Raw genomic sequence first — 12,896 nt, 5'->3', positions numbered from 1 at the left:
GACTAAATTCTACACACAGGTGTTGACTTTGGGAGACTAGAAGGAATAACTATTCAGTTCACATGGAAGAATGATTCAGGCTAAATGGCATTTTGCTCACAGGGCCAGTTAGGACTGACTGACAGAACAAAATGCTCTTCAGTCTGAAGGTGGATTCTTTGTGAGTGGAGGTAAGTTCGGGCAGGGAAGGTGTCTAGTATTCATGAGTTCTGGACGAGCTTTATTCACCACCTACCACAATGAGAAGGCATTTACTATTAAGATCAATACAATGTTCTCCCAATCTAAATTCAAAGCCAGATCTGAATCCTGTAGTGGCTGTTACTGCTGGAGAGGTTTCGCTCAAAGAAGAGACACACACGACGGGAGTGAATTCACCACTGGTTTATTGTGTTGGCAGCTCTGCTTATAAAGGGCTTGGAAGCCCATCTCTGATGTCATCATGCCACCCGACTGGTGGCATGATGACCCGCTTCCTATCCGGGGAGCAGCCAACCAGTGAGCCCTTCTCATTCCCGGGTGTGGCTACTTCCCTAGCTCCACCCAATGGGGTGCCGCTGGCCAGCCAGCAGCTATGTGCTGCTGAGTCAGGTGCCAACTTTGAAGAGTGTAGCCCATCTCTGCTGGCTGTGTAGGCCACGGGCTCCCGGTGTCGGGTCACCGCTCCAGGCATAGCGCGTTTGGTGGCCCGCTACACTCCTTTCTTTATGAAACCTGAAGTGCTGGACAGCGTCAGCCAGTCAAGCGACATCTTTGGAAAGAGAAACCAAATTAAGGTTTATGGTCAGTGACTGTTCCCCAGAGAAACACAAAAACAGGAGATGAACTCACGAGGAAGCCAATGGGTCAGACAAGTCAAGTCACCTTTATTTGTCGTTCATACTATGCATTACACAGTAAAGACGAGATAGTGTTTCTCCAGGACCACTGAACAGATTTACATAAATAGAAATTAAAGAGAAGTTAAAATATTAAGACATATACAGTAAAAGTCCACAGTGCACTATCCACATCTGTTCTGGGAATGCAGGATCCTGATGGCTTGGGGAAAAAAAACTGTTGCCCAATCTGGACGTAAGGGCCCAAGTGCTATGATACCTCTTACCAGAAGGCAGAAGGGAGAACAGTTTACATGAGGGTGTATGGAGACCTTCATAATGTTTATTGCTTTCTGCATGCATCGTGTGTTACAGATGTCCGTCATGGTAGGAAGAGAGCCCCATCCCCCCGTGATCTTTTCCACCGAGTGCATCCACAGGTAGAAATGGTCAGTCAGCATTTCGACTCGGGACCCTTTCTCGAGACTATGGTGGGAAGGGTAAACATCAACTATATTAAGAGGGTGTGGAGGTGTTCGGGGGTGATAATGTGTTCAACGGTGGGGGGGGGGAAGAGAATAGATAAGAGAGAGACCAATGGGAGGGGAGACTGTTTTTTAAATGGGGAGAAAACTGAAAATTCCCAGATGCAAAGGGGCCTGGGAGTCCTTGTGCACGGTAGCCTGAACGTAAACTTGTGTGTTCAGACGGTGGTGAAGAAGGTAAATGCAATGCTGGTGTTCACTTTAAGAGGCATAGAATATAAGAGCAGGAATGTGATGTTGAGTCTTACAAGATAATGGTGAGGCCTCACTTAGAGGCCTCATTAATAAAAGGATGTGCTGCCGTTGGAGAGGGTTCAAAGGAGGTTCACTTGGATGATTCCGGGAATGAGAGGTTATCGTATGAGGAGCGTTTGACAGCTTTTGGCCTGTATGTGTTGGAATTTAGGAGAACGAGGAGGGATCTCATTGTGGATGGAGAAAGGTTGTTTCCTATGGTGGGAGTCTCTAGAACAAGAGGGTACAACTTGAAAGGTGTTTGCTTAGAGCAGTGGTTCTCAACCTTTTTCTTTCGACTCACATCCCACTGTAAGTATTCCCTATGCCATAGGTGCTCTGTTATTAGTAAGGGATTGCTTAAGGTGGGATGTGAGTGGAAAAAGGTTGACAATCACCAACTTGGAGGATGGTAAACCTGTGGAATGTTTTGCCACAGGTGGTTGTGTGTATTTAAGACAGAGATTGACGAGTTGCTGATTAACCAAAGGTTATGGGGAGAAGGCCGGGCAGTGGGCCTCTGTGGGAAAATGGATCAACTCATGATTAAATAGTGGGGAAGACTCGACGGGCTGCAGACCCTGTTTCTGGTCCTATGTCTTATGATCGTCTTGGAAGGGGAAGAGGAGAGAAAGCAAATGGGAGGGGCTGTGATAGTACAGGAGAGTGTGAATAACATTTGTGGTTGTTGGTAATGTCCAAGGGAGGTCCAATGCGAGAAGGAGAGGAAAAACTGGTCCATCCGTTGCTGAGTCAGAGGGCATTTCTGGGATAATCGGGTGGCGTGCTCAGCTGGAGCTGACATTGGGCCTTGTCAGCCAAAGGTGGAAGGGTATAGTGCGATTGGGATGGGACAATTAAATAATGACTGCTGCTGCAGTGAGGAGAGGAGAGGAGAGGTAGCTGTTCCTCCGTGGGGTCTTACTGCCTACTCGTAATGCCATCAGACTGCATACAGGTTTAAACCACCTGTAGAATGGGGCAAGTGTTGTTTTGGTTGTTACAACTTGGAATCCAAAATGGTGGCATCCACGGATGGCAGCTCAGATAGAAGGGCTGCGAGATCAGGGAGAGCAGCAGACCAGTTCAAGAGAACACTTCTCTCCCTGCCTCCCTCCCCCCATGGAGAAGCCTAGCAGAGGACCCTGCACGGAGGAGACCACAGCATCCTTCAAGGGCAAAAAATGGAAACAAAGTGAGTGTGTATTTATGTACATGACAATGAAGGAATCTTGAACTAAATTGACAGGCAGCTGGCCGAGTTACTCTTGTTCACTGAACTGGAACCTCTGCAAGTCTCTGCCGAGGCTGGCTGATGTGCTTGGATATTTCCACTATTGACAGAACTGCTTTAGGGCGTGTGGAGGAGGGTTTGCCAGGGAAAATGCAGTACAGATTCTTGGCATAGAACACCAGAAACAGGCCCTTCAGCCCATCTAGTCCCTGCCGCACTATTTATCCGGCTCGGTTCATTGACCTGCACCTGGACAATAATCCTCCATAGGCCATCATCAGTCAGTCTGGCACCGTCTAAATTCAAATTCTTTGCATTTTATTTTTCAAGCGCGCTTTCAGGATGGAAGTTAACAGCGTGGAAAATGGGCGAGGGAAATGCCCATATGATCCGAACCGAGCTTTTGCAAGCACCTTTATCGGTGAGTAGAAAGTTCTAAAGCAATCCATAGAACATTATAGCACAAAAACAGGCCCCTTCAGCCCATCTCGTCTGTGCCAAACCATTTCTCTGCCTAGTCCCACTGACCTGCACCCAATCCATAGCCCACCATGCCTCTCCCACCAATGTACCTGTAACAAATTCTTCTTAAATGTTAAAATTGAGTCCACATTCACCACTTCAGCTGGCAGCTCATTCCACATTCCCACCACTCTGCACCTCATGTTTCCCCTAAACTTTTCACCTTTTCGCAAGCTTTGAAAACCTTCCTCACTGTCCACAACACCTCTAATCTTCGTGTCGTCTGCAAACTTGCTGATCCAATTTACCACATTATCATCTAGATAATTGATATAGATGACAAATAACCATGGTCCTAGCACTGATCTCTGAGGTACACCACTGGTCTCAGGCCTCCAGTCTAATAAGCAATCATCCACCACTACTCTCTGGCTTCTCCAATCCAACCATTGTTGAATCCAGATCACTACTTCATGAATGCCTAGCGTCTAAACCTTCCTGACTAACCTCCCATGATGAACCTTGTTAAAGGCCTTACTAAAGTCCATCTAGACAACATCCACAGACATTCCTACGTCAATTTTCCTGGTAATCTCCTCTATAAACATGTCCTACTACACACAAAGCCATGTTGATTATCCCTAATCCATGGCTATCCAAATATATGTATATCTGATCTCTTACAATAATTGACCTACAACTGAAGTCAGGCTCACTGGTCTATAATTTCCAGGGTTACTTTTAGATCCATTTTCAAGCAACGTGAGCTACCCTTCAATCCTCCGGCACCACAACTGTGGCGAAGGACATTTCAAATATTTCTGCCAGAGCCACTGCAATTTCTACACCAGTCTCCCTCAAGGTCAGAGGGAATAACTTGTCATGCCCTGGGGATTTAAGACTGCAAGCACTTTCTCCCTCTGTATGGATTCCATGACCTCACTGCTTGTTTTCCTTCCTTCCCATGAATCTGAGCCCATTTTCTGGGTGAATACTGATGAAGTAAAAACATTTTAGATCTCCCTATTTTATTTGGCTCTCTACATAGCTGACCACTCTAATCTTCCAGATGATCAGTTTGTCCTTTACTATTCCTTGATATACCTGTAGAAATCCTGAAGAATTTCATTGTCGGCCAAAGCAACCCCGTGTCTTCTTCTCGTCCTCCTGATTTCTTTCTTGAGGTTTTTCTAGCATTTTTTAAATACTCCTCAAATACCTCATTTTCTCCATGTTGCCTGCACCTGCTTTGTGTACACCTCTCTCTCCTTCTGAACCACATCCCCAATATCCCTTGAAAGCCAAAGTTCCCTATACCTTTTAACTTTGCCTTTAATCCTGACAGGAACATACAAACTCTGTACTCTCAAAATTTCTCCTTTGAAGGTCCTCCACTTACCTTGCACATCCTTGCCTGAAAATAACATCCTAATCCACACATTCTAGATCCTTTCTCATTTCCTCAAAATTGGCTTTTCTCCAATTTAGAATCTCAACCCGAGGCCCAGACATATCCTTCTCCATAATTAACTTGAAACTAATCACATTATGGTCACTGGACCAAACATATTCGCCTTCACATAATTGGGTCACCTATCCTGTCTCATTCCCTAATAGGAGGTCCGGTATTGCACTCTCTCTAGTTAATACTGATTGATTGATATATTGATTTAGAAAACTTTCCTGAACACATTTGACAAACTCCAAGCCATCTAACTCTTGTAGAATATTGGAGTCCCAGTCAATATGTGGAAAGTTAAAATCTCTTAATATCACCACTTTATATTTCCTGCAGCTATCTGCTATCTCTCTCCAGATTTGCTCTTCCATTTCCATTGGCTGTTGGACTATTGATGGGTCAGTAAGTTTGCAGATGATACGAAGGCTGGAGGAGTTGTGGATGAATCTGAAGGCTGTTGAAGGTTACAAAAGGATATAGACATGATGCAGAGTTGGGCAGAAGAGTGGCAGATGGAGTCCAATCTGGATAAGTGTGAGGAGATGTATTTTTGAAGGACAAACCAGAAGGCTGAGTACAGGGTTAATGGTCATTACTTAAGAGTGTGGATGAACAGAGGGACCTTGGGGTCCAAATCCATACATCCTTCAAAGTCACCACATTGGTTTATAGGATAGGTAATAAGACCTCTGAGATGCTGGGATTCATTAATAGGGGGATCATGTTCAAGAGTAGAGAGGTCATTTTGCAACTCTACAAATCTCTGGTAAGACAACATTTGGAGTATTATGTTCAGTTCTGGTCATCTCATTATAGGAAGGATGTGGAAGCTATGGAGAGGGTGCAGAGGAGATTTAACAGGATGTTGCCTGGATTGGAAAATAAGTCTTATGATGCAAGGTTAACGGAGCTGGGACCTTTCTCTCTTGGAGCATAGAAGGATAAAAGGAGACTGAATAGAGGTCTATAAGGTTATGAGAGACATAGATAGGGTGGACAGCCAGTGCCTGTTTCCCAGGGCAGGATCAGCAAACACCAGAGGACATCTGTACAAAATGAATGGAGGGAAGTTTAGGGGAGATGTCAGGGGTAAGTATTTTTACACAGAGAGTTGTGGGGGCCTGGAATGACTTGCCAGGGATGGTGGTGGAGTCTGAAACATTAGGGGCATTTAAGAGACCCTTAGACAGGCACGTGATGGAAGAAAAATGGAGGGTTGTTTGGTAGGGTGGGTTTTAGTACTTTTTTTTAAGGGATATATGGGTCGGCACAACATCAAGGACCAAAGGGCCTGTAATGTTTTATGTTCTATGTCTATGTCATTCCACCTCCAGTTTGCCACTTCAAAGTAATTAAAGTTTTGTTCTTTCCTTTCAATCATGAGTTTAAATCCATTATGGGAACAAAATAGATAGGAATGAGCGAAAGGACTTCAAATCCATTTCACCATTCAATACAATCATGAGTCATCCTCTCTCTCAAAACTGAATCCAACTCTCCCTCCCTCTATCTCTATACCTTTTTGTATCTAAATATCCACTGACCTTCTGAGATGCATTCAGGAGTTTGACCTCTGCAAAAATCTGTGGTGGAGAATTCCACTGCGTGCCATCTGCCAATCCCACAGCCAGTGATCCCTCACTCTCTAACCCCTGGCCCCCAGCATCCACCCTGCATCCGGGTCGCCCAGTCTTGGCAGAATTTTGTAAGTGCCCATGAGAACCCCCTCGCTTTACAGTACAGCCATTCTCAACCTTTTTTTATCTCCCTGCAGTACCCCCCTTAGGACTCTGCTCAAAGTTTATGGGCCCCCTTTCCCTGTGAAGCAGTCAGGTTTTTGGTTTCTTCTTTCCTACCGACTACATTTTTAAAAAAAATATTCTTTTATTTATGTTTCATGAGGTGAAAAGGCTTTTACTTATATGTGCCCCCAGTGTGGGGGGGGGGGGTGGGGAAGGAAGGGGGTACGTAAGGACCCTGTTGAGAATGGCTGCTCCAGTGAATATGGATCTGATCTCTATTACAACAGATATCCCATCACCCCCGCCCCTCCAATTCTTCTTAATTTCCACAGAAAATTCTTTTTGATAATTATTTCAACAGATTTGACTGCGCAGTCTTGGCTGGTGCTCTTGGGGAGTGATTTCCAGTTGTTTTTTTTTTAACCAGGTATTAAACCAAGGCCCCTTTTTCCTTTTCAGATTGATGCTAAAGATCTCATTGCATTCTGTTGAACAAGAGCAGAGAAATGATCCCCCAGTGTCCTGTACAATCTGCCCTTTCCATTTCACTAAAAATTTCTTACCTCAATGCACTTTGCGAATGAACATAAATCGGCACTCACGTTTTCTCAATTGCAACACTACAAACCTAACTCCCATTGGCCACACAGTGAGATGAGGTGAGTTAATGTTGCCATAGAAACAAATGCCATTCTTTCCCCCTAATGATGAAAATCCTCAACTCACTGGTGGCACTTGCTCTCTTCAACAGGAAAGGCGCCCCACTGTCAAAATTTCCATTTCAAACAAAAAAAGATTGACTTCGGATGAGATCAGGGCTCTGGGGCAGCCTGGGTTCCCTGCAGGATTTATTATCCTGACTGAGGCCAGAGTTCTATTGTTCCTTCCTGGTTCATGGTCCAGGTTTTACTCCTCTCCATAAATCACTCCTCAAAGGCCTCGCTCAGCGGAGGTGTTAAAGGCTTTAATGGGTCTTTTGGAAAAACGACCTTTTTCACCAACTATTGGTTTTTTCTGAAAGTCGTAGCATTGATCCCAACATCGTCAGAATAAAAACCATAAAAGTCCAAACATTTATTCCATTTATGTCCAATCATTTTGGAACAGTGCAATATATCGTTGGATTATGAGCAAGGTAATCACTTCCATGTGTCTCCATAAGTAACCTGGTGACTTGGAGATGGGTGAAATATAGACATTAGCAATATATATTTCAATGACAAAGCAGCCACACAGTTAGCTGCCTGGCGCAAGTTATCAGGAGGGTCTGGGACAGGCTGAGACCTTTTCCCCCCTGGAGTGTCGGAGAACCCTTCAGAAGTTTATAAAACCATGAGGGGGATAGATAAGGTGGAAAATCATCATCCTTTCCCCAGGGGTTGGATGTCTAAAACTGGAGGTCTTGGTTTTAAGATGAGAGGGGCAAGATTTAAAAGGGAGCTGAGGGTCAACTTTTTTTTAACAGAGGGTGGTAGTTTGATGGAATGAGCTGTCTGAGGTGGGTATCATTAAAACGCTTAAAAGGCGTTCAGACGTGTTCATGGATAGAGCAGGGCAAGGGCCAAACAAAGGCAGATGAATCTATTTTAGGTGGAGATCCTGGTTAGTGTGGGCAAGTTGGGCAAGAAGGCCTGTCTCTGTGCTGTGACCATCTGATGTTAGTGCACGGCTGCCTATTGCAAAGGGAGCTGCACATCTTTAGTGTCTACATCCATAAGCGGTTTGATTCCTTCTAGTCTCATGTCCAGACCCTCCAGCTCCACCTCCATCCCATCTCCTTGGGCCTCACATTATTGAAGAAACTTTATGTGACTCCTTTAATTCCATCGCTGAGTTGATTTGGAAAGCGTGCAGTTCTTAACTGAGAATCACACGGCAATATGGCCTTGGCAGATCACAGGGGAGTGTGCACCTGAACCAATTTTCCATGTCTGGTCTTGGCTTTGTCCATTGGCAGGATGAGCCCAGATGTTAATTTGAGGAACAACACATTATATTCTTCTTGACAGCCTTAAACCCAATGAATGGCAAGAGCATCTACTTATCCAATTTTAGATAACCCTTCCCCCCCACTTCCATCTAGTTCCAGTTTCCATCCCTTCTTTACCAACTCCTGCTTTCTTCTCTAACCTTTCTCTCCCCCTCCCCCCTACCAACTGGTCTCACCCTCTACCTGTCTCTCTACCTCTGCCATCTTTCTAATAACCATCACCTCTCTACCCCTCTCGAGTAAGAGTCTCGACCTGAAGCATTGACTGACCATTCCTATCCGTGGATGCTGCCTGACCTGATGAGTCTCTCCATTGTTGGTTTTAATTTCCAGTGTACTGTGCCAATCAGACGCTCCGTTACCACGGTAATTTCCACTGTCTGAGTTGGGTGAAAGTGTAGCTGTTATGTCTCCCTTTCTATTCTTTTCCCAATGAAGTAAATTTGAATAGAAACAGTCATCAAGAAACGCTGCATGGAAGCAAGTCCCAGCTCCCCAAATTGGCTGTGACATCAACCACTCATTCACACCTATCATCTTCCTACATTATCAGCAATTCACTCCAGATTCACTCCAGATTCCAAATCTCACCTACAGCTACAGCAGCCAATTAACCTGCCGAGGCTCGTGTCTTTGGGAAGTGGTGGCAGGAAGAACATGTAATCGGTTAAAAGAGAGCATCAGTGGTCAGGATTGAACCTGGGTCTTTGGCTCTCTGAGTCAGTGGCTCTTCCAGCTGCAGCACTCTGCTGTCCACCATATTCAGCCCAATCAATCCTCTGCCCTCTATGGTTTGGGGTGGCACAGTGGCGGTTAGTGTGATGTTATTATAGTGCCAGCGACCTGTATTCGAATCCAGTGCCGTCCTATTTGCATGTTCTTCCCGTGCCTGTGTGGGCTTCCTTCAGTTTCCACCCACTCTTATATGGGGAATTGAAGGTTAATTGGTGTATTTGGGGGGCATGGCCTTGAGGACTGGAAGGGCCTATTACAGGCCACTTCAAGAGATGCTGGAACTAGCAACCAATTCTTGGTCATGGAAGAGGGATTTAAGGGGCAGCTTGAAGCAGATGGAAGGATTGGAGAAGGGATTCTAGAGCTTACAGCACAGAGAGCTTCAACTGAAACCCGAATCTAAATGGATGATAAGACATTTAGTGGAGAATTGATGAACATGTCAAGGAGGACAGGTGAAGGAGGGATGGGATTGTCACTGGGAGCCAGTATAAATGCAGTGGGCCAAATAGCCTTCTTCTACAATGCGAAGGAAACATAAGAAAGGACATAGGAAGTCTGCAGATGGGCTGGAGAGCTGGAACAATACGCAAAAGGATCTCAGCAGATCATGCAGTATTCTTGGAAAGCAATAGATGGTTTGGGTTTCAGGCCTTCATCAGGAACATATACGTCTTTCAGAATTCCCTGCCTGGTTGTTTAAACTAGAAGTGATTTGGCCAAACTGGGAAGGTTTGTCCATAGAGATCATTTGACTTAATTTTCCTCTGATCTTCAGGTGGACAGCTGTACTCGGGCCTGACAGCTGACATCCTGGGGAGAGACCCCATAATCTTCCGCAGTCTGGGGTCCCGCTCCGCCATGAGGACCGAGCTCGACCAGCGTCTCTTGCAAGGTAACCAGTGCCTTACATCAACAGGGAACACAATGGTGCGTACAGCAAATCTATACCCTCAGCACTGTTTACATGCAGTACAGTGCAATACAAAATGAGAGTGATACCAGAAGTATTGTATGGAGCATATTAGTTGCCAAACAGTTAGGAAGTAGAATTTGCTACATGCTGGAAATAGTTAATGCATAACAAAAACCAGAAAATGTTGCAAATGCTTAGCTGGTCAAGCAGTGTCTGAGAGGAAAAAATATAGTTTCGATCAGAACTAGGAGGTTAGAAAGTGTATGTTGTAGATTGCTGGGAAAATAAGAAGGGAGGTCTGTGATAAGAGGAAGAGGTATTGGGCTGTATCTTCATCCTCACTCCAGGTGCCCTGTGGATGTTAGTTTTTTTTACACTCACTGCATTTCAGGAAATTATTGCCATTTCCCTGGAAAGTAAGCTGTGCAAAAAAAAGTCGGAATGGGAATAAGTGTGCTACTCCCGTTCTGATATTTTACCTCCTAGACCCCGAGTAAATTTAACAGAACACCTGCAATCTAAAGTGAACTGCAGGAATTACGTGAACAATGAGCTGTTAAACAAAGTATTAGTGAAGCAAGTTGCAAGTCCCGCCTCTTTAATCTCCGCATGAGGAAACAGAGATCTCGAGTTTTGGTCGCTCATGTGTGAACGACCAATGCCGAGACATTGGACATTTTTCAGACCGGTAACATCTAAAATATATAAGTGATCACTCTATGTTGCATCGTGCATTAAAACTCTTTTTGACTGGAGTTGACGGAATTATAGTTTGAGATTTGGGTAAAGATCATACTGAACCACAGGAAATAGAAACGTATCCAGCAATGATGTCCAGAGTCAAATCTCTAGACTACTTATTGGTGCAAGGAATTGGAACAGATAATGTGACAAGTGAAGTAACAAAGTTGATGGGAAGGAGGGGCATGTGTGCGAAAAGAGGAAGCATGTCCTGAAATGACCGAATTTATCATTTAAGTCCAGGAGGCTGAGGTATCAAGTCGGAAGACACTGCGCTCTTCTGCGACCTTGTGTTGAGCTAACATTGCAGGAAGCCAAGGGCACAAAGTGGGAATGGGCAAGAAAATTGAAATGAGAGCCAATCAAATGCTTAGGGACTTGTAAACTGAGCGAATGATCGGCAATCGACAACGTTGGCTTCCTGTTAGCATCGAAGTGTTCAAGGAGAAAGCTCACCACGGCCGGTCAAGGACCTGAACTAAGAGGCAGATTCACAGCCGATTACGCAGACGTTTTAACTCTGCAGTTTTAAAGCCATATACGTCTATGTTCCAATGTATTCCTTGTGAATTTCTATAAGTTGTATAATCCGAGGTCCTATCTGATGAACCATCAATTACTCAAAAGACAGTTGTTGAGAAACCAGTAGGCTTTTCTTCATTTAAGAACAATGGCACATCCAGACAGTTCGACGGTCCTGCACTGAGGAGGGGTCTGTGGAACAGATACCTTTATAGAGGAGCCTGTGGGGACAGAGCACAGGTACAATGGGTGTGCCTGACCAGACCATTATACATGACAGTGAATTACCACATTATCAATAATACGCTCGCTGATTGGAGCGGTGGGGGGGGGGGGGGAGGGGGTGATGAAGAGCTTCTGATTGTTTTGGTGTTCCAGGTAGAGTAAGAGAAAGAGCTCAGCTCCTGTGTATTCTTTGGTGACCCTACTTTGGATCAAGGACACAACCAGATTACACTGGGATGTCTCGCAAGGTTCGGTAGTGTGCCTCACTAACATGAAGGTTGGACACCCAGGCAAAGAACTGGCAGGGTGGCAAAGCAGACCAGATAGAGCTCACTATGTTGTGAAGAGGATGAGAGGAAAGGTGTGGTGGAATCAAGGTGCCATTACAATGTGCAGCCAGAGTGCACGGTAAAGGATGTACTTGACTTTCAGTGGAGAGCTTCTAAACCATTGGTCATAGTTTGACAGCATTCATGTGGTCAGAAAATGAGTGGAGGGGTTAATTTTACCTCTTCTGCCTGTTGACCACTTCGCTGGCTATTCACTCATCCATGGCAGGGCCTCAAACATTGTCCAATCCTTCAACTCACAGCCAGTCTTCCAGCTCACAGTCCACCAGCTCACAGTCCTCTGGCTCACAATCCTCTAGCTCACAGTCCTCCAGCTCATGGTCCTCCAGCCCACAGACTTTCAGCCCACAGTCCTCCGGCTCACGGTCCTCCAGCTCTCAGACGTCCAGCCCACAGTCCTCCACCCCACGGACCTCCAGCCCACAGACTTCCAGCCCACAGTCCTCTGGCTCACAGTCCTCCAGCCCACAGACTTCCAGCCCACAGTCCTCCAGCACACAGCCCGTCCTCCATCTTAGCTTTCTTGTTCCTTCTCCTTCTTTCACAGACCCCAAGTTCGTGGCAGCTCACCTCATCCCGGATGACGTTGACCGTGACAACGATAAAGTTTACTTCTTCTTCACAGAGAAAGCAATGGAGTCAGAAGGCAAAGTCCGGGCTATATACAGTCGGATTGGGCGTGTTTGTGCAGTAAGTACTAGATTGTAGGTTGGGAAGGTGGAATTGAGAGATGATTAGCAATGGTCCACTCCTGTACCTTACATCTTAACTGCACTGAGAATTCACTGTTCAACATGTCTGTGTTAAAGAGTTGTATGGAATGTGAAACAATATAGATCTCATTGTATAATGGGACAATCAACTTCAACTTAAAGCTTGAACACAAAGCACACTCAAGCAGTCAAGCACCATATCTGATAGGG

General features: G+C 45.3%; 1 protein-coding gene across 2 annotated transcripts in view; it reads left to right on the top strand.

Annotated features, from left to right (window-relative positions):
- Positions 1–12,896, top strand: part of sema3bl (sema domain, immunoglobulin domain (Ig), short basic domain, secreted, (semaphorin) 3bl) — a 237,679-nt gene that overhangs the window by 173,564 nt on the left and 51,219 nt on the right. For both annotated transcript variants that reach the window (XM_069936651.1, XM_069936650.1), the window contains exons 5-7: positions 3,162–3,252; positions 9,998–10,114; positions 12,521–12,663. In XM_069936651.1, coding sequence (XP_069792752.1) covers positions 3,162–3,252; positions 9,998–10,114; positions 12,521–12,663 — 351 coding nt within the window. The remainder of the gene's footprint in view (positions 1–3,161; positions 3,253–9,997; positions 10,115–12,520; positions 12,664–12,896) is intronic.

Source organism: Narcine bancroftii, chromosome 5 (assembly GCF_036971445.1).
Source record: "Narcine bancroftii isolate sNarBan1 chromosome 5, sNarBan1.hap1, whole genome shotgun sequence".
Classification (NCBI taxonomy): domain Eukaryota; kingdom Metazoa; phylum Chordata; class Chondrichthyes; order Torpediniformes; family Narcinidae; genus Narcine; species Narcine bancroftii.
The sequence above is the reverse complement of the archived record's forward strand: the minus strand, read 5'-3'. Positions and strand labels throughout refer to the sequence as shown.